Source organism: Struthio camelus, chromosome 29 (genome assembly GCF_040807025.1).
Source record: "Struthio camelus isolate bStrCam1 chromosome 29, bStrCam1.hap1, whole genome shotgun sequence".
NCBI lineage: Eukaryota > Metazoa > Chordata > Aves > Struthioniformes > Struthionidae > Struthio > Struthio camelus.
In genome coordinates this window covers 132,788-160,358 of record NC_090970.1, presented here as the reverse complement: position 1 = coordinate 160,358, position 27,571 = coordinate 132,788, and the positions used below count along the sequence as shown (strand labels likewise).

Sequence of the window (27,571 nt, the reverse complement as noted above, 5' to 3'; positions counted from 1 at the left end):
TTTTTTGCACATATATATATATTTGCATGGTGTTGCAAGGCTTTTTATTGCCTTGCAAAGCTTGCCACAGCGTTGCAAGGCTTTTGGTTGCGTTGCAAGGTGCACCACAGCGTTGCAAGACTTAATTGCCTTGCAAAGTTTGCCACGGCGTTGCAAAGCTTCTTCTTGCATTGCAAGGTGCACCACGGCGTTGCAAGGCTTTTAATTGCCTTGCAACCCTGGCCATGGCATTGCAAGGCTTTTTCTTGCATTGCAAGGTGCACCACGGCGTTGCAAGGCTTTTAATTGCCTTGCAAAGCTTGCCATGGCATTGCAAGCCTTTTTGTTGCTTTGAAAGGCTTTTTGCTGCTTTGCAAGGCGAGCCACGGTGTTGAAAGGCTTTTTGTTGCATTGCAAAGCTTGCCACGGCGTTGCAAAGCTTCTTCTTCCATTGCAAGGTGCACCACGGCGTTGCAAGGCTTTTAATTGCCTTGCAAAGCTTGCCACGGCCTTGCAAGCCTTTTTGTTGCTTTGAAAGGCTTTTTGCTGCTTTGCAAGGCGGGCCACGGTGTTGAAAGGCTTTTTGTTGCATTGCAAAGCTTGCCACGGCGTTGCAAAGCTTCTTCTTCCATTGCAAGGTGCACCACGGCGTTGCAAGGCTTTTAATTGCCTTGCAAAGCTTGCCACGGCCTTGCAAGCCTTTTTGTTGCTTTGAAAGGCTTTTTGCTGCTTTGCAAGGCGGGCCACGGTGTTGAAAGGCTTTTTGTTGCATTGCAAAGCTTGCCACGGCGTTGCAAAGCTTCTTGTTGCATTGCAAGGTGCACCACGGCGTTGCAAGGCTTTTAATTGCCTTGCAACCCTGGCCACGGCGTTGCAAGGCTTTTTCTTGCATTGCAAGGTGCACCACGGCGTTGCAAGGCTTTTAATTGCCTTGCAACCCTGGCCACGGCGTTGCAAGGCTTATTATTTCATTGCAAAGCTTGCCACGGCCTTGCAAGGCTTTTTCTTGCAAGCGAGCTTTGCAAAGCCGGGGTGCAGGGCTTCACCGCTCCGGCCTCTCACCGGGGTGGGCGAGCGACTTCTCCTGCTCCTTCTGCCCGTGGGTCACCGTGCAGGTGTAGGCGCCGCCGGCCCGCCACTCCTCGGCGCCCACCGTGGCCGTGCAGCGCTGCTGGAAGGTGCCGTCAGGCAGCGCCGCCCGCTCGCTGGTGCAGTCCAGCCGCCGGCCGCCGGCCGCCCATCGCATTTCGATATCCGGCGGGTAGAAGCCGGCGGCCGAGCAGACGAGCTCCTCGCCGGCGCCGCCGGGAGCGTGGAAGACGGAGACGTCCGGGTGCCGGCGGCCTGCAAACGGCGGCGCGTCAAGGCGCCAAAGGTGGCGGTGGGGATGCTGCGCCGGGGGCATCGCCCGGAGAAATGCATTTCCGCCCCCCCCCCCTCCGCCGCAACCCTGCCCGGGTGGGAGCGATGCAACGCCGCCGGGGAAGCGGCATGGCGGTGCAACGCTCCCTTCCCTTCTTTGCATCGGGGCGGGCGGGGGGGGGGGGGGGGTTGTTTTTTTTTAACTTGCAAACCCGCTTTTACCGGCGCGGCTCGCGATGTGCATGGGCCCGTCCGAGGCCGGGTGATGCACGACGCAGGTGTAATTGGCCTCCTCCTCCTCCTCCTCGCTGCCCAGCCGGAGGAGGCTGTGGGTGGAGAAGGGGCCCTCGCCGGCCACGGGGCCGTTCTCGTAGCGGGCGCGGGGCTGCTCGGCGCCGTCCTTCTCCCACCGGACGCTGATGTCCCGCGGGGCGAAGCCGCGGGCCTCGCAGAGCAGCAGCGCCGGGCGCCCGCTCCCCGCCGCGTCCTGGCGGGAGGCGCGGGAGAGGCTCAGCGACGGCGCCGTCCTCGGGCCCGCTGCGCCGCCGGGGGACGGGGAACGGCGGGGAGGGAGGGGGGGGAAAGCAGCTCCGGTTAGCGTTGCTTCGGGAGGGGGAGAGGGCTGCATGCAACCCCGCGCGGCGCCGTGCAATCCCGTGCAATCCCGTGCAACCCCCTTGCAACCCCACGTGGCGCCGTGCAATCCCGTGCAACCCCGTGCAACCCTGTGCGACCCCGCGCGGCGCCGTGCAATCCCGTGCAACCCCGTGCAACCCTGTGCGACTCCGTGCGGTGCTGTGCAATCCCGTGCAACCCCTCGCAACCCCCTTGCAACCCCGCGTGGCGCCGTGCAATCCCTTGCAATCCCTTGCAACCCAGTGCAACCCCCTTGCAACCCCGCGTAGTGCTGTGCAATCCTGTGCAACCCCTCGCAACCCCTTGCAACCCCGCGCGGCGCCGTGCAATCCCTTGCAACCCAGTGCAACCCCCTTGCAACCCCGCGTAGTGCTGTGCAATCCCATGCAACCCCTCGCAACCCCTTGCAACCCTGCACGGCACCGTGCAATCCCGTGCAACCCCTTGCAACCCCTTGCAACCCTGTGCGACCCCGCGCGGCACCGTGCAATCCCGTGCAACCCCGTGCAACCCCCTTGCAACCCCGCGTAGTGCTGTGCAATCCCGTGCAACCCCTCGCAACCCCTTGCAACCCTGCACGGCACCGTGCAATCCCGTGCAACCCCTTGCAACCCCTTGCAACCCTGTGCGACCCCGCGCGGCACCGTGCAATCCCTTGCAACCCGGTGCAACCCCCTTGCAACCCCGTGCGGTGCTGTGCAACCCCTTGCAAACCCTTGCAACCCCGTGCGGTGCTGTGCAATCCCGTGCAACCCTGTGCAACCCCCTTGCAACCCTGCATGGCACCGTGCAACCCCTTGCAACCCCGCGCGGCGCCGTGCAATCCCGTGCAACCCCGTGCAACCCTGTGCGACCCCGTGCGGTGCTGTGCAATCCCGTGCAACCCTGTGCAACCCCCTTGCAACCCCGCGTGGCGCCGTGCAATCCCTTGCAATCCCTTGCAACCCTGTGCAACCCCCTTGCAACCCCGCGTGGTGCCGTGCAATCCCGTGCAACCCCGTGCAACCCCCTTGCAACCCCACGTGGCACCGTGCAATCCCTTGCAATCCCGTGCAACCCCGTGCAACCCTGTGCGACCCCGTGCGGTGCTGTGCAATCCCGTGCAGCCCTGTGCAACCCCCTTGCAACCCCGCGCGGCGCCGTGCAATCCCGTGCAACCCCGTGCAACCCTGTGCGACCCCGTGCGGTGCTGTGCAATCCCGTGCAACCCAGTGCAACCCCCTTGCAACCCCGCGCGGCGCCGTGCAATCCCGTGCAACCCCGTGCAACCCTGTGCGACCCCGTGCGGTGCTGTGCAATCCCGTGCAACCCAGTGCAACCCCCTTGCAACCCCGCGCGGCGCCGTGCAATCCCGTGCAACCCCGTGCAACCCTGTGCGACCCCACGCGGTGCTGTGCAATCCCGTGCAACCCCGTGCAACCCTGTGCGACCCCGTGCGGTGCTGTGCAATCCCGTGCAACCCTGTGCAACCCCCTTGCAACCCCGCGCGGCGCCGTGCAATCCCGTGCAACCCCGTGCAACCCTGTGCGACCCCGTGCGGTGCTGTGCAATCCCGTGCAACCCAGTGCAACCCCCTTGCAACCCCGCGCGGCGCCGTGCAATCCCGTGCAACCCCGTGCAACCCTGTGCGACCCCGTGCGGTGCTGTGCAATCCCGTGCAACCCTGTGCAACCCCCTTGCAACCCCGCGCGGCGTCGTGCAATCCCGTGCAGCCCCTCGCAACCCTGTATGGCGCTGTGCAATCCCATGCAGTCCTTGCAAGGCCGTGCAACCCTGCGTGGCCCTGTGCAGCCCCTTGCAACCTCCTGCAACCCTGTGCGGCGCCGTGCAGCCACTTGCAACCCCCTGCAATCCTGCGCAGTGCCACGCAAGCCTCTGCAGTCCCTTGCAACCCCCCGTTTCTCCCTGCGCGGCGCCGTGCAGTCCCCCCGCAGCCCCTTGCAAGCCCGCCCAACCCCGTGCATGTCTAAAACACCGTAAAACCTTGTGCCAGCCCGCCCCGCGCAAGCCTAAGCAGCCCCTGTGCGACCCAACTCCACGCAATGACATCCAACCTCGTGCGGCCGCTTGCCACCTCGCGCAACGCCACGCGAGCCCCTGCGGCACCACGAAACCCCCCCCCCCATGCAACCCCACAGCCGCCCATACAAGCCCCCCTCGATGCCATGCCCAGGGCAACTCACGTGTCGGGCCCACCGCGAGCTCCTCGGAGATGTTGCTGTAGCAGGGGACCGTGGCTGTGCAGAGGAGCTTCAGGCCGGCTTTCCACTGCTCCAGGGACACGGGGTAGGTGGCCAGCAGGCTCTCAGTGCCGTTGGCGTGCGGGGTGACGGTCGCCGCCGGCCTCTCCGGCCCGCGGCTCTCGCTCGCTTGCCAGAAGAGCTTCGCGCCTTGCAAGTGCCAGCCCAGCAGCAGGCAGGTGGCCGCAGCTTTCCCGGCGAGCAGGTCGTCGTAGGACGGCTGGCTCACGTAGACTCGGGGCGTCAGCGAGCTGCTGAGGCAGGCTGCAAGGGCGAGGGGGGCAGCGAGGGGTGAGGGAGGGGGCGCAGGGCTGGTTGGCGTTGCCCCCTCGACCTTCATCACGTCCGTGCGTGAGGCCATCATCCTCCCAGGCATCCATCCATCATGTCCTTCATGCATGCAGGGGTCCATCATCCTCCCACACATCCATCCATCACGTCCATCATGCATGCATGAGGCCATCCATCCTCCCAGGCATCCATCCATCACGTCCATTGTCCATGCACGAGGCCATCCATCCTCCCAGGCATCCATCCATCACGTCCATTGTCCATGCACGAGGCCATCCATCCTCCCAGGCATCCATCCATCACGTCCATCATGCATGCATGAGTCCATCCATCCTCCCAGACATCCATCCATCACATCCATCATGCATGCATGAGTCCATCCATCCTCCCAGACATTCATCCATCACGTCCATCATGCATGCATGAGTCCATCCATCCTCCCAGACATCCATCCATCACATCCATCATGCATGCATGAGTCCATCCATCCTCCCAGACATTCATCCATCACGTCCATCATGCATGCATGAGTCCATCCATCCTCCCAGACATCCATCCATCACATCCATCATGCATGCATGAGTCCATCCATCCTCCCAGACGTTCATCCATCACGTTCATTGTCCATGCATGAGGCCATCCATCCTCCCAGACATCCATCCATCACGTCCATCATGCATGCATGAGTCCATCATCCTGCCAGGCATCCATCCATCATGTCCATCATGCATGCTTGAGTCCATCATCCTCCCAGACATCCATCCATCACATCCATCATGCATGCATGAGTCCATCCATCCTCCCAGACATCCATCCATCACATCCATCATGCATGCATGAGTCCATCCATCCTCCCAGACATCCATCCATCACGTCCATCATGCATGCATGAGTCCATCATCCTGCCAGGCATCCATCCATCATGTCCATCATGCATGCTTGAGTCCATCATCCTCCCAGGCATCCATCCATCATGTCCTTCATGCATGCATGGGTCCATCATCCTCCCACACATCCATCCATCACGTCCATTGTCCATGCACGAGGCCGTCCATCCTCCCAGGCATCCATCCATCATGTCCTTCATGCATGCATGGGTCCATCCATCCCCCCGTGCCCCCAGCCACCACGTCCATCCCTCCGTCCATCTGTCCGTCGCATCCTTGCCCCCGTGCAAGCCCTCAGCTCCCGTTTTGGGCCGGCCGGCCTCTCACCTTGGCACTTGCTGGTGTTGTACATCTCCACGCTGCCGCCCCTGTCCGAGTAGGTCACCTTGCAGGTGTAGACGTCCCCGCTGTCCCAGCTCTGGCGGCTGACCTCCAGCCGGCTGTAGCTGCTGGACAAGCCGTCCTTGCCCGTGCTGAGGGACACCTGCGCCTCCAGGCCTTTCTCCTCCCCGTTGAGCAGCCAGGTGGCCCCGGCCTGGCCGGCCTCGAAGCCCCAGAGGATGCAGACCAGCTCCAGCTTCGCGGTGGCCTGGCACGGCGGCTCCACCAGGTGCGCGCGGGGCATCCACCGTGCCCCCTTGCATGCTGCCGACGGGGGTTGCAGAGCCGTGAGCCCCGTGCACGGCCCCACCGCTGGGTTTGGCTTACTATTTTTGCAAACCGGGTGAAAAGCATCTCTTACCGTCCGCCGGGAAGTCCTTGGACATGGTGACTTGGGACGCTTTGTGCCACACGTGGCATTGCAGCGCCCGGCGGCTCCGGCGCGCCTCCCCCGGCACGACCAGCTGGCTGCTGCTGGTGAACCACTTGGTGCCCGGATCCTGCACCGCGGGGAACGTGAGCGCCGCGCCGCCCACCTCCTCCGGCGTCCACCGCACGCTGATGTCCGCCGGGACGTAGCCGGTCACCAGGCAGGCCAGGACGGCGCTGTCGCTCTGGCCGCTGGCGTTGCAGCACGGCGCGATGGCGTAGACGGTCGGAGCTTGCACCGGCGCTGCTGGGGAAGGGGGAGAGGAAGGCAAAGCTGGAAACCCCCAAGGAAGCTTAAAAAAAAAATAAAACCCGCGAGTTTCCAACCCAAAAGCAGCGTGCAATCACCCCGAATATCCTCGCAAACCGCCGGCGCTGCCAAGGAGCCGTGCACCCGCTGGCCGGCCCCAAACTCGCCTCCCCATTGCAACGTCCATCCCCATCCGGCATCTCAATCCTGGTTGGTTTTCGGTGGGTTTTTTGTTTTGTTTTGTTTTTTGCCACCCGATCCGGGATGCTGCCATGCAACTCGACCCGGTCGAGCGCCTTTCGCCGCGGCCTCGCTTGTCCAGCAGGAGACAACCGCCGCGTTGCAAACCCGCGGCGATCACCCGGCACCGATGCGCTCTCCTGCCTCCCGTCCGGCCCGGGAAACTGCCCAAGGGCATCGCAAGAGCCGTCGGCACCGGCCCCGGGGGCTGCAAAACGCCACCCGGCATCGCCACGATGCATCTCTGCTCCGTGCACGACGTATCCCCGCTCCATGCACGGACCATCCCTGCTCCATGCACAGACCATCCCTGCTCCATGCACAGACCATCCCTGCTCCATGCACGGACCATCCCCGCTCCATGCACGGACCATCCCCGCTCCATGCACAGACCATCCCCGCTCCATGCACAGACCATCCCCGCTCCATGCACGGACCATCCCCGCTCCATGCACAGACCATCCCCGCTCCGTGCACAGACCATCCCCGCTCCGTGCACGGACCATCCCTGCTCCGTGCACGGACCATCCCCGCTCCGTGCACGGACCATCCCCGCTCCGTGCACGGACCATCCCCGCTCCATGCACAGACCATCCCTGCTCCATGCACAGACCATCCCCGCTCCATGCACAGACCATCCCCGCTCCATACACAGACCATCCCTGCTCCATGCACAGACCATCCCCGCTCCATGCACGGACCATCCCCGCTCCATGCACGGACCATCCCTGCTCCATGCACGGACCATCCCTGCTCCATGCACAGACCATCCCTGCTCCATGCACGGACCATCCCCGCTCCATGCACAGACCATCCCCGCTCCATGCACAGACCATCCCCGCTCCATGCACGGACCATCCCCGCTCCATGCACGGACCATCCCCGCTCCATGCACGGACCATCCCTGCTCCATGCACGGACCATCCCTGCTCCATGCACAGACCATCCCCGCTCCATGCACGGACCATCCCTGCTCCATGCACAGACCATCCCCGCTCCATGCACAGACCATCCCCGCTCCATACACAGACCATCCCTGCTCCATGCACAGACCATCCCCGCTCCATGCACGGACCATCCCCGCTCCATGCACGGACCATCCCTGCTCCATGCACAGACCATCCCCGCTCCATGCACGGACCATCCCCGCTCCATGCACGGACCATCCCCGCTCCATGCACGGACCATCCCTGCTCCATGCACAGACCATCCCCGCTCCATGCACAGACCATCCCTGCTCCATGCACGGACCATCCCCGCTCCATGCACAGACCATCCCCGCTCCATACACAGACCATCCCTGCTCCATGCACAGACCATCCCCGCTCCATGCACGGACCATCCCCGCTCCATGCACGGACCATCCCCTCTCCATGCACGGACCATCCCCGCTCCATGCACGGACCATCCCCGCTCCATGCACGGACCATCCCTGCTCCATGCACGGACCATCCCTGCTCCATGCACAGACCATCCCCGCTCCATGCACGGACCATCCCTGCTCCATGCACAGACCATCCCCGCTCCATGCACGGACCATCCCTGCTCCATGCACGGACCATCCCTGCTCCATGCACAGACCATCCCCGCTCCATGCACGGACCATCCCCGCTCCATGCACAGACCATCCCCGCTCCATGCACGGACCATCCCTGCTCCATGCACGGACCATCCCCTCTCCATGCACGGACCATCCCCGCTCCATGCACGGACCATCCCTGCTCCATGCACGGACCATCCCTGCTCCATGCACAGACCATCCCTGCTCCATGCACGGACCATCCCCGCTCCATGCACAGACCATCCCCGCTCCATGCACGGACCATCCCCGCTCCATGCACAGACCATCCCTGCTCCATGCACAGACCATCCCCGCTCCATGCACGGACCATCCCCGCTCCATGCACGGACCATCCCCGCTCCATGCACGGACCATCCCTGCTCCATGCACAGACCATCCCTGCTCCATGCACGGACCATCCCCGCTCCATGCACAGACCATCCCTGCTCCATGCACGGACCATCCCCTCTCCATGCACGGACCATCCCTGCTCCATGCACGGACCATCCCCTCTCCATGCACGGACCATCCCCGCTCCATGCACGGACCATCCCCGCTCCATGCACAGACCATCCCCGCTCCATGCACAGACCATCCCCGCTCCATGCACGGACCATCCCCGCTCCATGCACGGACCATCCCCGCTCCATGCACGGACCATCCCTGCTCCATGCACGGACCATCCCTGCTCCATGCACAGACCATCCCTGCTCCATGCACGGACCATCCCCGCTCCATGCACAGACCATCCCCGCTCCATGCACGGACCATCCCCGCTCCATGCACAGACCATCCCTGCTCCATGCACAGACCATCCCCGCTCCATGCACGGACCATCCCCGCTCCATGCACGGACCATCCCTGCTCCATGCACAGACCATCCCTGCTCCATGCACGGACCATCCCCGCTCCATGCACGGACCATCCCTGCTCCATGCACGGACCATCCCCTCTCCATGCACGGACCATCCCTGCTCCATGCACGGACCATCCCCTCTCCATGCACGGACCATCCCCGCTCCATGCACGGACCATCCCCGCTCCATGCACAGACCATCCCCGCTCCATGCACAGACCATCCCCGCTCCATGCACGGACCATCCCCGCTCCATGCACGGACCATCCCCGCTCCATGCACGGACCATCCCTGCTCCATGCACGGACCATCCCTGCTCCATGCACGGACCATCCCCGCTCCATGCACGGACCATCCCTGCTCCATGCACAGACCATCCCCGCTCCATGCACAGACCATCCCCGCTCCATGCACGGACCATCCCCGCTCCATGCACAGACCATCCCCGCTCCATACACAGACCATCCCTGCTCCATGCACAGACCATCCCCGCTCCATGCACGGACCATCCCCGCTCCATGCACGGACCATCCCCTCTCCATGCACGGACCATCCCCGCTCCATGCACGGACCATCCCCGCTCCATGCACGGACCATCCCTGCTCCATGCACGGACCATCCCTGCTCCATGCACAGACCATCCCCGCTCCATGCACGGACCATCCCCGCTCCATGCACGGACCATCCCTGCTCCATGCACGGACCATCCCTGCTCCATGCACAGACCATCCCTGCTCCATGCACGGACCATCCCCGCTCCATGCACAGACCATCCCCGCTCCATGCACGGACCATCCCCGCTCCATGCACAGACCATCCCTGCTCCATGCACAGACCATCCCCGCTCCATGCACGGACCATCCCCGCTCCATGCACGGACCATCCCTGCTCCATGCACAGACCATCCCTGCTCCATGCACGGACCATCCCCGCTCCATGCACAGACCATCCCTGCTCCATGCACGGACCATCCCCTCTCCATGCACGGACCATCCCTGCTCCATGCACGGACCATCCCCTCTCCATGCACGGACCATCCCCGCTCCATGCACAGACCATCCCCGCTCCATGCACAGACCATCCCCACTCCATGCACAGACCATCCCCGCTCCATGCACAGACCATCCCCGCTCCATGCACAGACCATCCCCGCTCCATGCACAGACCATCCCTGCTCCATGCACGGACCATCCCCGCTCCATGCACGGACCATCCCTGCTCCATGCACAGACCATCCCCTCTCCATGCACAGACCATCCCCGCTCCATGCACGGACCATCCCTGCTCCATGCACAGACCATCCCCGCTCCATGCACAGACCATCCCCGCTCCATGCACAGACCATCCCCGCTCCATGCACGGACCATCCCTGCTCCATGCACAGACCATCCCCTCTCCATGCACGGACCATCCCCGCTCCATGCACAGACCATCCCCGCTCCATGCACAGACCATCCCCACTCCATGCACAGACCATCCCCGCTCCATGCACAGACCATCCCCGCTCCATGCACAGACCATCCCCGCTCCATGCACGGACCATCCCCGCTCCATGCACGGACCATCCCTGCTCCATGCACGGACCATCCCTGCTCCATGCACAGACCATCCCCGCTCCATGCACGGACCATCCCTGCTCCATGCACAGACCATCCCCGCTCCATGCACGGACCATCCCCGCTCCATGCACAGACCATCCCTGCTCCATGCACGGACCATCCCTGCTCCATGCACGGACCATCCCTGCTCCATACACAGACCATCCCTGCTCCATGCACAGACCATCCCCGCTCCATGCACAGACCATCCCCGCTCCATGCACGGACCATCCCCGCTCCATGCACAGACCATCCCCGCTCCATGCACGGACCATCCCTGCTCCATGCACAGACCATCCCTGCTCCATGCACAGACCATCCCTGCTCCATGCACAGACCATCCCCGCTCCATGCACAGACCATCCCCGCTCCATGCACAGACCATCCCTGCTCCATGCACAGACCATCCCTGCTCCATGCACGGACCATCCCCGCTCCATGCACAGACCATCCCCGCTCCATGCACAGACCATCCCTGCTCCATGCACGGACCATCCCTGCTCCATGCACAGACCATCCCCGCTCCATGCACGGACCATCCCCGCTCCATGCACGGACCATCCCCGCTCCATGCACAGACCATCCCCGCTCCATGCACGGACCATCCCCGCTCCATGCACAGACCATCCCCGCTCCATGCACGGACCATCCCTGCTCCATGCACAGACCATCCCTGCTCCATGCATGGACCATCCATCCCCCCTGGAAACCGCGGCGCGGAGGCGAGCGAGGACGACACACGCGCTCAGAAAAAACCGGGAACCTTTATTTTTCCAGCTATTTACAAGGAAAAAAAAAAAACACCCAAAAAAGGACAAAAGACATCCAAAGGGCAACGGCAGCCCGGCGCCGGGCTGCAACGCCTCCCGCTCGCCGCATCCGAAAGGCGGAAAGAGAGTCCCAAAACCGCCCGGCGAGGACACGGGCTGCCGAGGAGAAGGAGCTGGCGGTGGCGTCTTCCTTCCCAGGCCCGAACGGGGTTATTTCACCTGGAATCGGGGAAAGCGAGAGCAATGCAATATATATATATATATATTTTTTTGCATTTTGGGGGGGAAAAAAAGCTTGGTGCATCGGGGTCTCCCGAATTGCATGGGATCCGGCGGGATTGAGGGGGGAAAAAAATAGAAATTCGGCGTTTCCGAGCGCCCCCCCCTTGCCCCGTACCTTGATCAAGGTCACCGTGGTGTTGTAGAAGAGGCTGAGGATGAAGAGGACGATGAAGGTCGACGCCGTCGTCCAGAGGTTGTTCAGGTCCTCCTCTTCCGCCTCCGTGAAGCTGTCCAGGTAGGCTTTGGGCAAGAGGCATCGAATAACAACAAAAATAATAAAATACAATAAAAAAAAAAAAAGCAAGTTAGCGCCTTCGCCCGGCCGGAGGCGAGGAGAGCGGCTGGCGTTTCGCGTCGGCTTTCGCACCGGGCGGCGTCCGCGTTGGGAGGGGGGCAAAAAAACCAAATAACGAATTTTTTTTAAAAAAAAACCCAAAAAACGAGGTCTGCAAGCGCCGAAAGCCGCGGCCAGGCGGAAACCACTAGCGGGGGGAGGGAAAAAAAAGCATCCCAGAAACGGCCGGGAATCGGGACGGGGAGCCGGCGAGCGAGATTTGCAAAAAAAAAAATAAAAAGTGCATTTGATTTTTTTTATTTTTCTTCCTAGGCGAGATATTTTATCGTTTCCCCCCCCTCCCCCACGTTAGGAGAGGAGCCGGGATTTCTTGCAAGCCACCACCACGGCGAAACCACCGCGGCACAAAGGAGACCTTGCAAACTCCTTGCAAACTCCTTGCAAATTCCTTGCAAACTCCTTGCAAACTCCTTGCAAATAATTCCTTGCAAATAATTCCTTGCAAACTCCTTGCAAACTCCTTGCAAATAATTCCTTGCAAATAATTCCTTGCAAACTCCTTGCAAATTCCTTGCAAACTCCTTGCAAATAATTCCTTGCAAATTCCAGGGTGCAACGGGGCTCGAGCTCTTTTTTTTTTTCCATTTATTTTTGGCTTTTTGGGGTTTTTTTTGTTTGTTTTCTTTTGGTTTTTTAAGGCAGCTTTTCCCCTCTGCAACGCTCGACGCCGCCCCGGCGTGCATCTCCTCCGGTGTTTAACCCAGCTCCTTTCCCCTCCATAACCTCCCCCCCCCCAAAAAATAAACCCCGAAAAGCCCCGTTTTTGCAGTCACGCTGCGTCGCCGAACCAGCTCGTTTCTCCCCCCTCCCCGGCTCCATCTAAGCAAAGGGGAGGTGGGGGGGTCGCGCGCGAGGGCCGAGGCGCCGTTGCAATTTAGCCAAATAAATCTCAGCCTTGCACTCACATCAAGGGGGAACCGAGCTTCCCCCACACACACACCAAAAAAAAAAAAAGCATGCAAATCTGCAAAATTTCTTGCAAATCCCTTGCAAAAAAAAAAAAAAAAAATTCCAGGATGCAACAAGGGGCAAAAAGCATCGACCTCCGCGGGGCGTCGAGGTCGGTGCGCGCGAGGGAAAAACCCCCGTGATTTGGGTCCTTGCATTATTTCCCCCCCTCCCCAAAACAGCACTCGCTTGCACCCCCTCAAGCCCAAATTGGGGGGGAGGGGGCCAAATTTGGGCTTTGCACGCCAACGGCCTCAAATCCCGGCTTCCTTCGGCCAACTTTGCAACAGCCTTTGGCTGCTGCTTGCAAAAAAAAACCCACACAGGTGCTTTGACCTTTTTCCCCCCCAAAAAATACCTAACACCTCCGGGGTGCAAAAACCTCCCCCTCCCCAAAGCGTTTTGCACGAGCGGCGGCCGAAGCGACCACCCTGCGCTCGACGGTGGCTGGGGGGAAAAAAGCTCCTTTTCCCAATTTCCCCCTCCCACACACCTTTTGCAGCATCTCCGGCTGCCGGTTTCCCCTTATTCCACCCCAAAAAGGCGGGGCGGCCAGTTTTGCGTTTCCTGGCTTGCACGGCGGCTGCATTTCCTTTTTTTTCGTTTTTCTCCCCCGATAGAGGAGAAGATGCTCCCAAGCTGCTGCAAAGGGCAGCGCGCGCCTTCTCCCCACCGCGTGCACGGCCCGGGCATCCCGAAATATCCCCAAAACGGGGGCGTGGGAGGAAAAAAATGAAGAAAAAAAAATAAAATAAGGCATGCGAGCGTTGCCTCCCCGAAGGATTTGCAAAGCCGGGTTGCAAGTGTCGCAAGGGTCATCACGAAATGCGCCGAGGAGGAATTTGCAAGGCGAAGACGGCTGCAGAGCCGGGGGGAGGGCTCTTCCCCCAGCACCCCATGCCCTCCCTTTCCAAAAAAAAAAAAAAAAAAGATTTCGCAGGGTGATGGTGGACTTGCAAAAAAAAAAAAAATCAACTTTATTGCTGTATTTTTGGGGGGATTGTTTTTTTTTTTTCCCCCTCCGTTTTTCCCCTCTGAAAGAGGAAACGATTTTGCACTCCAGAAACAACATTGAGGGCAGGATTTTTTTTTTTTTTTTTGGTTTTCTTTCTCCATTTTTATAGATATTTACATGTACACATGCCATGGAGGGGGGTGGGGGTGGAAAGAGGAGAGGGCAAAGGATCTGGCTGCACCGGGCGGCTAGTAGCAGGCGTTGGCGGCGTCGGCGAGCACCAGGGACACATTGACCGAGGTGGGTTTACCCGAGGACTTGTCCACCGACTTCTGGGCCACTTGCAGAGGCAGCTTCTCGTGGCCCACCAGGCAGGTGTAGACGTTGCCGGCCCCCCAGTCCTCGCCGCTGACGCTCAGGGCGCTGTAGGCGAAGTAGGAGGGCGCCGCCGGCCCCTCGGCCGCCGGCGGCAGCGTCACGTACTCGCCGGCCGCCACCGGCTCCCCGTTGCGCAGCCAGCGCACGAAGAGGTCGGGCGGGTTGAAGCCCTTCACCAGGCAGGTGACGGTGGCCGTCTCCTGCAGGGCCAGCTGCTCGGCCGGCGGCGGCAGCACGTAGATGGTCGGGGCTCTGGCGTTGCTGTCTGCGCGGCGGAGCGGGGTGGGGGGGGGGGAAGAGAAAAAGAGAGAGAGAGATTGGGTGGTTGGGAAAGAGCCGGGGGCAAGGTGGGTTTGGGGGTGGGATGCAGCCGTTTCCGGGGCTTTTGAGCCCGTTTCTGCTGCAGGATTAACCCCTTTGCAGCAACTCGTGCATGCACGAGAGCAGCGGGCCTTGCTCCGAGCGCAAGCGCCAATGCACTTATCGGCCACCTTTTTGCACAAAGCAGCAGCTCTGCGACAGCTTTCTGGCACTTCACACCCGTTTCTGCTGCAGGATTAACCCCCTTGCAGCAACTCGTGCATGCACGAGAGCAGCGGGCCTTGCTCCGAGCGCAAGCGCCAATGCACTTATCGGCCACCTTTTTGCACAAAGCAGCAGCTCTGCGACAGCTTTCTGGCATTTCGCACCCGTTTCTGCTGCAGGATTATCCCCTTTGCAGCAACTCGTGCATGCACGAGAGCAGCGGGCCTTGCTCCGAGCGCAAGCGCCAATGCACTTATCGGCCACCTTTTTGCACAAAGCAGCAGCTCTGCGACAGCTTTCTGGCACTTCGCACCCGTTTCTGTCGCAGGATTAACCCCCTTGCAGCAATTTGTGCATGCACGAGAGCAGCGGGCCTTGCTCCGAGCAGTAGCGCCAATGCAGGTGCCTTCCCTGTTTCTTGCATTGCAAACCCATTTCCGTTGCGGGATTATCCCCTTTGCATCAACTCGTGCATGCACGAGAGCAGCGGGCCTTGCTCCGAGCAGTAACGCCAATGCAGGCGCCTTCCCTGTTTCTTGCATTTTTGAGCCCGTTTCTGCTGCAGGATTAACCCCCTTGCAGCAACTCGTGCATGCACGAGAGCAGCGGGCCTTGCTCCGAGCGCAAGCGCCAATGCACTTATCGGCCACGTTTTTGCACAAAGCAGCAGCTCTGCGACAGCTTTCTGGCATTTCGCACCCGTTTCTGTCGCAGGATTAACCCCTTTGCAGCAACTCGTGCATGCACGAGAGCAGCGGGCCTTGCTCCGAGCGCAAGCGCCAATGCACTTATCGGCCACGTTTTTGCACAAAGCAGCAGCTCTGCGACAGCTTTCTGGCATTTCGCACCCGTTTCTGCTGCAGGATTAACCCCCTTGCAGCAACTCGTGCATGCACGAGAGCAGCGGGCCTTGCTCCGAGCAGTAACGCCAATGCAGGCGCCTTCCCTGTTTCTTGCATTTTTGAGCCCATTTCTGCTGCAGGATTAACCCCCTTGCAGCAACTCGTGCATGCACGAGAGCAGCGGGCGTTGACCTCAATGCCACCCCCCCAGTTTTTGGAGCCGGGGCGAGGAGGGGCGAAGCTTACCAGCCTTCCTCTGCAGCTTTTCCTCGACAGGGAAGAGCAGGTCAGGGTGGCTCACCCTGCACACGTAGACCTCGCCCTTGTCCCACTCGTCGGCGCAGACGCTGGCCACGCCGTCCACGCTGTAGAGCCCGTTGGGTTGCAGCACCTGGGGCAAGGTCCTGGTCTCCAGCTCTTGGCCCGTCTCCTTCCTCCAGGCGATGGCCAGGCCCTCCACGCTGGGCAGGTTGCTCACTCGGCAGGTCAGCTTGGCCACCTTGTCGATGAAGATGTCGGCGAAGGCCGGGGGGATCGCCTTCACCACGATGTCGGTGTCCGGCGGCCGCTCGACTGCAAGGGAAGGGATGGGGGGGCGGGGGGGGGGAACAGGGTTGGAGCAGCTGCAGATTTAAGACAGATCCGAGGCAAAAAAAAACCCCAAACACGCAATAGGGCAGGAGGGGGGACAACTTACAGCCGCACTCCAGGGCTTTGCTCGTGTTCCTCATCTCGGCGTCCACCTTGCACGTGTAGACGGTGCCGGCGTCCCAGTCCGACTGGGAGACGGAGATGCCGCTGCTGGTGACATAGGCGCCATGGCCGTCTGAGACGGGACCCTCGGTGGCCACGCCGGCCTCCTGCAGAGCGCCGTTCTTCAGCCATTGCACGGTCAAGGGCAACTTGCGGGAGCTGACGGCCCGGCAGAGCACCGTGGAGTTCCTGTAGGGCCCTTCGAAGTCCTCCCGGGACGGCGGGTGGATGCTCACCGTGGGCACCACATCAACGGGGCCTGGGGCGAGAGGGACGAGAGCTGAGCACATCTCCAAACCCTTCCTCGGCTTTGCACCACATGCCCCCCCCCCAACCTTGAAGACCTTGACCAGCCACTCACCGGGGTTGGCCACCTCCAGGACGCGGTTGCCCTCGGCGTGCTGAGCCCAGCAGTAGAAGGGCTGTTGGCTTTTGCCGTCCATCAGCGGTAGGGTCAACTGGCTGGCGACCGTGTAGAACTCGCCGGCCAGCACCGAGGGGAAGGCGGAGACGCCGCTGGAGATGCTGTCGTTGACGTAGTTGGTCCAGGAGAAGGTGAGCTCCTCCGGGAGGAAATCCATGGCCAAGCAGCCCACCGAGTAGAGCTCGGAGCTCTCCGACATGCCGCAAGACACCAGCGGGAAGAGTTTGGGGGCGCTGGCGCGCCCTGGCGAAGAGGGTAGGGAAGGGAGAGAAGAGGGGTTACGGCCAACGGGAAGGGGACGGAGAACGTGGAGAGGCGCCGCTGCTAAAAGCCACCGGGGCCGGGCGCGTATTTTCGTGCATGCGCGGCTCTCCACCCGCCGCGCGCGCGCACCGGCGTTGCAAGGAATCGCTGGGATCCCCGCCCCGATCCGATGGGGTGCACCACGGCTGGAAGCCACCGTGGAGAAGGAGCTTCTGCCCGCTCCCCGCTGCAAAACCAGGTAGAAACAACCCGTTTTGGTGGGTTGGAGGTGGAGGAGGGGGGAAGAAACAGGTGAAAACGGTGCAGCCCAAGCCCGATACTGGCCAGATCGTTGCTCCAACCCAGCTGCTCCACAGCCCCCGCCAGGAGCCAGCTCTGCAGGACCAGCACCTGGTACCAGCTGGTACCACCATGCCCCAGACCCTGCAGGACCCCAGCTGGGTCAGTACCAGCACCCCACGGTCCTGCCGCTGCCCCACAGCCCCAGGAGAACTGGTTTTGGTGGACCTAGACTGGTGCCACCATGGTCCAGACCCTGCAGGACCCCAGCTGGGTTGGTACCGGCACCCCACAGGCCCCCCAGCTGCTCCACAACCGTCCAGGAACTGGTTCTGCAGGACCCACACCTGGTACCAGCCCATACCACCATGGTACAGACCCTGCAGGACCCCAGCTGGGTCAGTACCGGCACCCCACGGTCCCCCCCAGCTGCTCCACAGCCCTCCAGGAGCTGGTTCTGCAGGATCCAGACCCAGTACCAGCTGGTACCACCATGCCCCAGACCCTGCAGGACCCCAGCTGGGTCAGTACCAGCACCCCACGGTCCTGCCGCTGCCCCACAGCCCCAGGAGAACTGGTTTTGGTGGACCTAGACTGGTACCACCATGGTCCAGACCCTGCAGGACCCCAGCTGGGTTGGTACCGGCACCCCACGGTCCCCTCAGCTGCTCCACAGCCCTCCAGGAGCTGGTTCTGCAGGACCAGGACCTGGTACCAGCTGGTACCACCATGGTACAGACCCTGCAGGACCCCAGCTGGGTCGGTACCGGCACCCCACAGTCCCCCAGGAGCCGGTTCTGCAGGACCGGGAGCTGGTACCAGCCCATACCACCATGCCCCAGACCCTGCAGGACCCCAGCTGGGTCGGTACTGGCACCCCACGGTCCCCCTAGCTCCTCCACAGCCTTCCAGGAGCTGGTTCTGCAGGACCCACACCTGGTACCACCATTGTACCAACCCTGCAGGACCCCAGCTGGGTTGGTACCGGCACCCCACGGTCCCCCAGGAGCTGGTTCTGCAGGACCCACACCTGGTACCAGCCCGTACCACCATGGTACAGACCCTGCAGGACCCCAGCTGGGTCGGTACCGGCACCCCACGGTCCCCCAGGAGCCGGTTCTGCCGGACCGGGACCTGGTACCAGCCTGTACCACCATGGTACAGACCCTGCAGGACCCCAGCTGGGTTGGTACCAGCACCGCACGGTCTCCCAGGAGCCGGTTCTGCCGGACCAGGAGCTAGTACCAGCCTGTACCACCATGCTCCAGACCCTGCAGGACCCCAGCTGGGTCAGTACCGGCACCCCACGGTCCCCCCAGCTCCTCCACAGCCCTCCAGGAGCTGGTTCTGCAGGACCCACACCTGGTACCAGCCCGTACCACCATGGTGCCACCATGCAGGACCCCAGCTGGGTCAGTACCAGCACCCCACAGTCCCCCCAGCTCCTCCACAGCCCTCCAGGAGCTGGTTCTGCAGGACCCACACCTGGTACCAGCCCGTACCACCATGGTCCAGATCCTGCAGGACCCCAGCTGGGTTGGTACCGGCACCCCACGGTCCCCTCAGCTGCTCCACAGCCCTCCAGGAGCTGGTTCTGCAGGACCAGGACCTGGTACCACCATGCCCCAGACCCTGCAGGACCCCAGCTGGGTCGGTACCGGCACCCCACGGTCCCCCCAGCTCCTCCACAGCCCTCCAGGAGCTGGTTCTGCAGGACCCACACCTGGTACCAGCCCGTACCACCATGGTGCCACCATGCAGGACCCCAGCTGGGTCAGTACCAGCACCCCACGGTCCCCCCAGCTCCTCCACAGCCCTCCAGGAGCTGGTTCTGCAGGACCGGGAGCTGGTACCAGCCCGTACCACCATGGTCCAGATCCTGCAGGACCCCAGCTGGGTTGGTACCGGCACCCCACGGTCCCCTCAGCTGCTCCACAGCCCTCCAGGAGCTGGTTCTGCCGGACCAGGACCTGGTACCACCATGCCCCAGACCCTGCAGGACCCCAGCTGGGTCGGTACCGGCACCCCACGGTCCCCCAGGAGCCGGTTCTGCCGGACCGGGAGCTGGTACCAGCCCATACCACCATGCCCCAGACCCTGCAGGACCCCAGCTGGGTCAGTACCGGCACCCCACGGTCCCCCCAGCTCCTCCACAGCCCCCCAGGAGCTGGTTCTGCAGGACCGGGACCTGGTACCAGCCTGTACCACCATGGTCCAGATCCTGCAGGACCCCAGCTGGGTCGGTACCGGCACCCCACGGTCCCCCCAGCTCCTCCACAGCCCTCCAGGAGCTGGTTCTGCAGGACCCACACCTGGTACCACCATGGTACAGACCCTGCAGGACCCCAGCTGGGTCGGTACCGGCACCCCACGGTCCCCCAGGAGCCGGTTCTGCCGGACCGGGAGCTGGTACCAGCCCATACCACCATGCCCCAGACCCTGCAGGACCCCAGCTGGGTCAGTACCGGCACCCCACGGTCCCCCCAGCTCCTCCACAGCCCCCCAGGAGCTGGTTCTGCAGGACCGGGAGCTGGTACCAGCCTGTACCACCATGGTCCAGATCCTGCAGGACCCCAGCTGGGTCGGTACCGGCACCCCACGGTCCCCCCAGCTCCTCCACAGCCCTCCAGGAGCTGGTTCTGCAGGACCCACACCTGGTACCACCATGGTACAGACCCTGCAGGACCCCAGCTGGGTCGGTACCGGCACCCCACGGTCCCCCAGGAGCTGGTTCTGCCGGACCGGGAGCTGGTACCAGGCTGTACCACCCTGCCCCAGACCCTGCAGGACCCCAGCTGGGTCAGTACCGGCACGCCACGGTCCCCCCCAGCTCCTCCACAGCCCTCCATTAGCTGGTTCTGCCGGACCAGGACCTGGTACCAGCCCATACCACCATGGTACAGACCCTGCAGGACCCCAGCTGGGTCAGTACCGGCACCCCACGGTCCCCCAGGAGCTGGTTCTGCAGGATCCAGACCCAGTACCAGCTGGTACCACCATGCCCCAGACCCTGCAGGACCCCAGCTGGGTCAGTACCGGCACCCCACGGTCCCCCAGGAGCTGGTTCTGCAGGATCCAGACCCAGTACCAGCTGGTACCACCATGCCCCAGACCCTGCACGACCCTAACTGGGTCAGTACCAGCACCCCAGGTTGTCCCAGCTGTTCTACCATCCCCAGGGAACTGGTTTTGGTGGACCTGCACCTGGTACCAGCTGGTACCACCATGCACCAGACCCTGAATTTCCTCCAAATCGGGTCCGTACCCTCCACAGATGCAACCCCAGCTCCAGCACTAGGAGGAACCCAACCATGCCCAAGCCCTCAGCTCCATTAATGAACCAATTAATCAAGCAATTAATTGCCACCCTGCAACTGCTCAAGCGTCCCCTCTGCAGCAGCTGCCTGGCTTTCAGTTCTGCTCAAGAGCCCCAAATCGGTTAATTCAGCTCATTACACCCCAAAAACCCAGCCCTTGAGATCAAGCATAGCCTACCAAATTAATTCAAACAATCTCAAAGTATTGCCTCAAAAAAGGGACAAAAATCAAACTGCTCCTCAAAACGCTTTAAACCTGAGTCAACCAGCACTCAAAGCAGATGCCTCCACTGACAAAACTCATCGAAATCCATGATTTCTCCCCATTTCAGCCCTGGCCGACCAGCAGCAGGTTTCCTGCCTTCCCAACACGGATCAAAAAAAACAGGAATTATCTCACCGCCAAGCAGAAAAATAACCCAAAACACCGAACGTTTCCACCAAATGCAACCGCCGGACCAAGTTTTGGGCCAATATTAAACCGTTTTGGGGGACTTCAGCCTGACTTACGCACCGAAACAGCAAACCTAAGCCCGAAGGGCCACAAACTTCCTTAAAAGCCATCGATCACCGACGAAAAAAGTGAAATAAATCTCTTACCGGTTGCGTTTCTAGCAAGCGTTGGCTTATTCCCATCCCATTTCTTGCAATGCCACTTCCAAGAGTTTAATTAATTGCCTTTCCGGTAATTAGCTGTGGTCGTCTCCATATTTTTATATATATGTATATATATCTTAATAAACACCTGAAAGCTCATGGCTGAGATTGTCTTTCAAATGGGTTTGAGGGCTGAGCTCATGTTCAAGGGGTTTCCGTGACTTTTTTTTTAAATAATAAATGATCTAAGGAGGGGGGAAAAAAAAATCTCTTTACAAAATTAATTAGGGTTAGTCAACGCTGAAATGGGAGAAAGACTGGAATATTTGGGGCCAAAAACTAACGGGAGCGTATTGAAGTCGCACCGAGCACCGAAAAACACTCAAGTAATTGAGATTAAAAACTAGGGGGAACATACTAAAAATCACAATTAGCAGCAGCCACCCTGGGTGCTTTTTTTTTTTTTTAACCCAGCTTGACCCAAATCCTAAACTATTAAGGGTTATTTTTTGCATCGGCTGCACTGAGATCAATCTGCAAGGCTAAAGTCAGCAAATTCGGGTTTCCTGGCCCAAGACGAAAAACTCCCCTTTCGGGGAAACAAGACTTTGCCCAGAATTGTTTGCCAAACAACAATTTAAAAAAAAAAAAAAGAAGAAGACTTGAGCCCCAAACCAGCTTAATTTAGCCCAAAACCGCAGCAGGGGCTTATTTCCCTACCCGGAGCAGGTGGCGATGTTTTTCAGTCTGGGTTATTTTTTTTGGCATGCAAAAAAAAAAAAAAAAGGAAGGAAAAAGAAAAAAAACACACCAAAACACCTCACTTCCCCATTTTCTGCTGTTTTCGAAACCAGAACCGGGTTATTTTAGGGCAAGTTTCGGGGCTCAAAATAAACCCACTCGAAAGAGCCACCTGCAGCCCCACGCGCCGCTGAGCCTGGGGCGAAAAACAGCCAGTTTGGGTCTAACTCCACCTCCCCCTCCAAAAAAGCAGAAAGGTTTTGGTTTTATTTCTGTATGTTTTACACCCTGTAGCCGGCGCGAGTCGAGCCGCTCAAAAAGCGAATATTTCTAATATTATTTCTAATATTTCTAATATTATTTATAATATTTCTAATATTATTTCTAATATTTCTAATCATTAATCATGATTAATCATTAATTATTAATTATTATTAATTATTAATTATTATTAATTATTAATTATTATTAATTATTAATTATTTTGACCGAGCAAATAATTAAACTCTTGAAGGCGGAATGAGTTTGCAGAGCCCCGGATTAAGCCTTAAAACACTGCAGAAAAGTCAACATCGGGCAACTGGAGTCACCCCGCAGCCGTAAAAACACCTCAAAAACGCCAAAATGCCTCTAATAGCCCCCTCCCCCCCCTTTTTTTTTTTTTCTTGCAATAATTTGTTTTTACGGGAGGGGAAAAACATCTTGCAGGAAGCGAAGCGGTTTGAGTCTCGCTTGGGCATTGAGATAAAGCAAATATTTCGCTGTTTTCTCCTCTATTTAATCAGGGCAACAAGTTGCTTCGCCCCCCCCCCCATAAAAACTTCTCTCTGTCCTTAAAAAAAAAAAAAACAACATTTTCAAGCTTTTTCTTTTTGCAAAAAAGCAACTAAGACTTGAATAAGGAGCCGCCTTTCCCCCAAACCGCTGTTTCTCCAGCAAACGCACTAAACGCCGCTGTTTTGGTGCAAAACCTACTCCCGAGCCTCGAAAAACCGACAGCAACGACCGCGGCCCCAGCGTGCAATAAATTAATTAAAAAATAAATTAAAAAAAGAGCTTTCCGGGGCCATTTGGGGCGGTTGTAGGTAAAGGGGGAGGAAAAGAAGCGCCGAGAGCTCAAAATCAGCGCATGGAAAAGGGAGGGGGGGGGAAAAACACCCCAAAACCCGATTTGCTCAAAACGCCCTATTTAAAAATTTAAAAAATTTAAGGTAAAAAAAATTTAAAATTTAAAAAAATGTAAGGTAAATTATCATTAATGATCAAATTATTTTTCTCCCGGCATCTGAAAACCGTCTCGAGCCGCTCTTGGTTTTTCTCTGTTCGGGTTAATCCCTTAAAGGATTTTTATGTATAATGAATTTATTATATATAATAAATCTATTATATATAATAAATCTATTATATATAATAAATCTATTATAATTATATACAATTATATATAATTATGTATAATTGTATCTATATATAATTATATCTATATACAATTATATCTCTATATAATTATATAATGTGTATATATATATATATATACACATACACATTATATAATGTGTGTGTATGTGTGTATATATATATATATATATATATATATATATATAAAATATATTTAGGGGGGGGTCTTAGTCTTATGCATTTCAAACTTCACCCGAAACAGCCCCCCCAACGTGTGAAATTAAACTCTTTTTCTACTTAAAAGGGACCGAATTCGCCTACCGGCCAAATTGGGGCGAATCGTGGGGTTTTCGGCCACCCTAAAAGCCGTCCCTGAAGGGGTCATCGAAAAACAAGGGGTTTTGGCACCCCGAAAACAAGGGGTTTTGGCGCCCCAACTGGAGCCCCCCCCAAAAAAAAACTCACCCGCAAGTTAAAAACTTCACGTTTCAACCCAAAAAGCCCCAAAAATCACGATTTACACCGCAAAGCCCAAGACTCAACGCTCGCGCCTGGACTTAAAAACTCCCCAACTTCTCAACACGGCAAATTTAACCCCAAATCCACCAAAAACAGCTCAAAATAGGAGGGGGGGGGAAATTTACCTGCGGACGCGACCACCATCGTCCCTCAACCTCCTTCTTCAACCCATTTTGGGCCAAAACTCGCAATTTTTGGCTCATTAACAACCTCCCTGACCTTTTTTAATTAAAAAAAAACGGGGACTTTGCCGCTTTTTCCTGCGAAAACGCCCGACCTGGCCTAAAAACGCCCCGAAAAAGCCACTTTTGGGGGCTCGGCCTAAATCCTCGACACTTTAAAAAAAAATCTATTGAAAAAGACACATTTCTCCTAATAATAATAATATTATATGTCCTAATATATCTCCTAATAAGTCTCTAAAAGTCACAAACTGAAGCCCGAATTTGGGTCCCTAAGTGAGATCCAACCGCCGGAGACTCGTAAAAACCCTGAAAATTACCCAATTCCGGCGCCTCTGCCGACTCCCTTTTTTCTGCTCCATTTGACACCCCCCCAAAAAAAAAAAAACCCCAAAAAACCCCTAATTTCTCCCCGTTTCGCCCAGTTTGAGCAACTCGGAGCGAATTTCCCCCGCCTCAAAAAAAAAAAAAATTAAATATACGGGGGGGGGGGAGAATTAAAAAAAAAAAAAAATCGCCCAAACCAGCCACATTTCCAGTCCTCAAACAAGCCTGACACCCCCCAAAAATTATAAAAAAAAAAAAGTCAATTATTCTCCCTTAGACGGGGGGAAAAACGGCTTTTCCCCCAGCCGGGAGGGCTGAAAAGCGAGACCCCCCCCGGCCGCGCCCAAAATGACCCCAAAACCCCCGATTTCGGCCCCAGCCCCGAAAAGGCTGGATTTGGCCAGGTCCTACCTGAGGAGACGGTGACCGAGGTGCCCCGGCCCCAGGCGTCGATACAAGCACGGCGCCCAGAGAGCCCGGCGGCAGCCGGCAAAAACCCCGTTTCCCCCCGTTTTCACCCCAAAACGCCGCTCCGCCCCTAAAAAAGCGCTCAGGGCGCAATCACATCCCGCTCCAAAAAATTTTCTCCGTCCCCACCGCGCCGCAGCCCAATTCGGACTTTTTTTTTGTTTTTCGGAGGGGGAAGACTTATAAATTTTGAAGACTTGTAAATTTGGGGGGTTTGGGGCTTTTTTTTTTGGCCCCCCCCCCGAATCGAGCGGATTTTTTGGGGGGCGAAAAAAGCGGCGGAAAAGGGGGGCGAAGAGGCGATTTCGCAGCTCGGGCAGACGCTGAGCGCCGCTGCCCCCCCCCCCGCCCAAAAACTGGCCTTTTTCACCCCAAAAAAAACGCGCCGCCCCCAAGCGCTGGCCTCGACATCTCCGTCGGCAAAATCCGCTTTTCCCTCCCCCAAAAAAAAAAGGAGGGGGGGAAAAATCCAAGTCCGGACTTCAAATCTCCCTCTTGGGGGCTGATTTTTTCGCATAAAAGGCGGGCGGGGGGGGGGGGGGGGGAAACGAAGAAAAACGTAAAATCGACATTTTGGCCGGGTTTGGGCCGCTTTCCCCCCCCCCTCTTTTCTCCCCTCACCGGCGACGACTTTTGGGACGTTTCTGCCCGACTTCCTTCGACCCGCCGAGAAATGCCCCGAAAAGCCCCGAAATGTCCCCAAAAGGGGGTCTCACCTGAGGACACGGTGACGGCCGTCCCGCGGCCCCACGCGTCGATCCCATAAATCACAATGCACAACGCTGCAGAACCGCCGCCTCCCCGGGCAAAAAAAACCCCAAAACCTCCTTTTTTGTTGTTTTTTTTCTTTTTTTGCCAAAAAATAAATAAATAAGTTTTCGGAGCATTTGCATCGTGACCTGCCCCCGGGAAAAGCACGCTCATCCCCTTTTTGGGGCTGAAAAGCAAAGAAACAGCCCATGTGCACAGCACGGGGCGGGGGGGGGGGGTTAACTGGTGCAACGAAACGGGGCGAAACAAGGGGAAATCGGCGCTCGGCGATACCGCTTTATCTCACCCATCGCCCCCCCCCCTCCTCTTTTTGTTCTTCTTCATCCCCCTTTGTTTTTGGGATGCTTCTGACTCGCCTCTTTTGGGCCCGTTCCCACCCTTTTCTCATGCAGATCCCTCCCCCCCCCCCCCCCGCAAACAAACACACAAGAAAACCCCCCGATTCAAAGGAAAAACCCACTTTAACAGCCCAGTTGCGGCCCCCCCCTCCGTGCACCCCCTTTGCACGAGCACTTGTGCATCCCCCCCCGCCTTTTGCACGAGCAATTTCGTGCAGCCTCCCCCTTGCACGAGCAATCACTTCCGGGCGTTTCCCTTTGCACGAGCAATTTCGCAGCCCCTCGTGCACCCCCTTTGCACGAGCAAATCCGTGCACCCCCCCCCTTGCACGAGCAATTTTGCTGCCCCCCCCTTTGCACGAGCGATTGCTTCCACACATTTCCCTTGCACGAGCAATTTCACACCCCCTCGTGCACCTCCTTTGCACGAGCAAATCCGTGCACCCCCCCTTGCACAAGCAATTGCTTCCACACATTTCCCTTGCACGAGCAATTTCACACCCCCTTTGCACGAGCAAATCCGTGCACCCTGCCTTTGCACAGGTCATTTTGCACCCCCCACTTTGCACGAGCAACTACTTCCATGCATTTCCCTTGCACGAGCAAATTCGCACCCCCCCCCGTGCACCTCCTTTTGCACAGACAAATCCGTGCACCCCCCCCCATTTGCACGGGCAATTTCGCACCCCCACTTTGCACGGGCCCATTTTATTCCCCCCCTTTGCACGAGCCAGGGCAGCAGAAAATTTGGTTTTTCTGCTTTTAGCCAGCTTGGTACGAGCAGGATTTTCCTCCCCTCCCTCTATTCACCCCTTAATTGCCCAATTTGCAAAGAAATAAAGCCAACGACAAGGGAAAAACCAACAGTTCCTGGGTTTTTTTTGGGGGGGGGGTGGAAAAACTGCAGCTCCAGAGCTGCTAAAATTCACTTTCCTCCTGCAAAAGGCATAAAAACCGGCTTGCAGCAGGCCAAACACCAAAGAGCAGGGCTAAAGCACGCCAAAAAAGCCCCAAATTGCCCCAAAACACAACCAGCTCTTGGCAGCCAAGGGGATGCACACAGGCAGGCGTGCCTCAGTTTACCTAAAACCCCTCAAAAAAAAAGCTATTTTGGCCCCAAAGCAGCAGCAAAGCCAATTTTTGCACCTTTCACCTGCTGCAAAAAGAGCAGCATCCCCCACTACCATATCCTGCTTTTGCCCAAACCAGCCCTTTCTGGCCCCATTTTTATCCCGCGCCGCCGGCGCCTGCGGGAAGGGACTGCACTGGCTTTGGGGGGCTTAAAAGCTGGCAAAAAGCCTCATTTGGGCTTTTTTAAGGGGGGGGGGGGGTGTGCCTGCTGCTCTGTGCTTTGCAAAGGGAATTTAGCACCAGCCAAAGTTGGGGGGGGGAGTGTGATTTTTTTGCTGCTGTTTTGGGCTGTATTTCCTT

The 27,571-nt window shown here is 58.5% G+C and overlaps 1 protein-coding gene and 3 gene segments (V, D, J or C); 1 reads left to right on the top strand and 3 right to left on the bottom strand.

Moving 5' to 3' along the window:
* The window catches only part of LOC138062683 (immunoglobulin heavy constant mu-like), a 31,595-nt gene extending 6,627 nt beyond the window's left edge, over positions 1 to 24,968 (bottom strand). Inside the window, 6 exon segments of the C gene segment in view lie at positions 1,042 to 1,323; positions 1,564 to 1,878; positions 4,161 to 4,481; positions 5,723 to 6,040; positions 6,138 to 6,452; positions 24,180 to 24,968. Coding sequence covers positions 1,042 to 1,323; positions 1,564 to 1,878; positions 4,161 to 4,481; positions 5,723 to 6,040; positions 6,138 to 6,452; positions 24,180 to 24,198 — 1,570 coding nt within the window.
* Positions 1 to 25,054, bottom strand: part of LOC138062691 (immunoglobulin heavy constant gamma 2-like) — a 93,329-nt gene extending 68,275 nt beyond the window's left edge. Inside the window, exon 1 of the C gene segment in view lies at positions 24,975 to 25,054.
* LOC104150314 (Ig mu chain C region-like) lies at positions 14,037 to 25,970 on the bottom strand. The segment is given in 5 exon segments: positions 14,037 to 14,663; positions 16,012 to 16,338; positions 16,463 to 16,777; positions 16,880 to 17,185; positions 25,748 to 25,970. Coding segments are annotated over 5 exon segments (1,551 nt in total).
* On the top strand, positions 17,192 to 23,660 carry LOC138062682 (uncharacterized). The gene is made up of 2 exons (XM_068921682.1): positions 17,192 to 20,041; positions 20,156 to 23,660. Exons 1-2 carry the CDS (start codon positions 17,730 to 17,732, stop codon positions 20,724 to 20,726), a joined length of 2,883 nt encoding a protein of 960 aa, XP_068777783.1. The 5' UTR covers positions 17,192 to 17,729; the 3' UTR covers positions 20,727 to 23,660.
* Positions 25,971 to 27,571: the final 1,601 nt, after the last annotated feature.

Bases quoted from the DNA above. Each gene is read 5' to 3' on its own strand.
- LOC138062682 (XM_068921682.1), top strand. From the start codon at position 17,730: ATGGTCCAGACCCTGCAGGACCCCAGCTGGGTTGGTACCGGCACCCCA. The intron at 20,042-20,155 runs CCAGATCCTGCA...TACCACCATGGT, and splicing joins CCAGCCTGTACCACCATGGT to ACAGACCCTGCAGGACCCCA.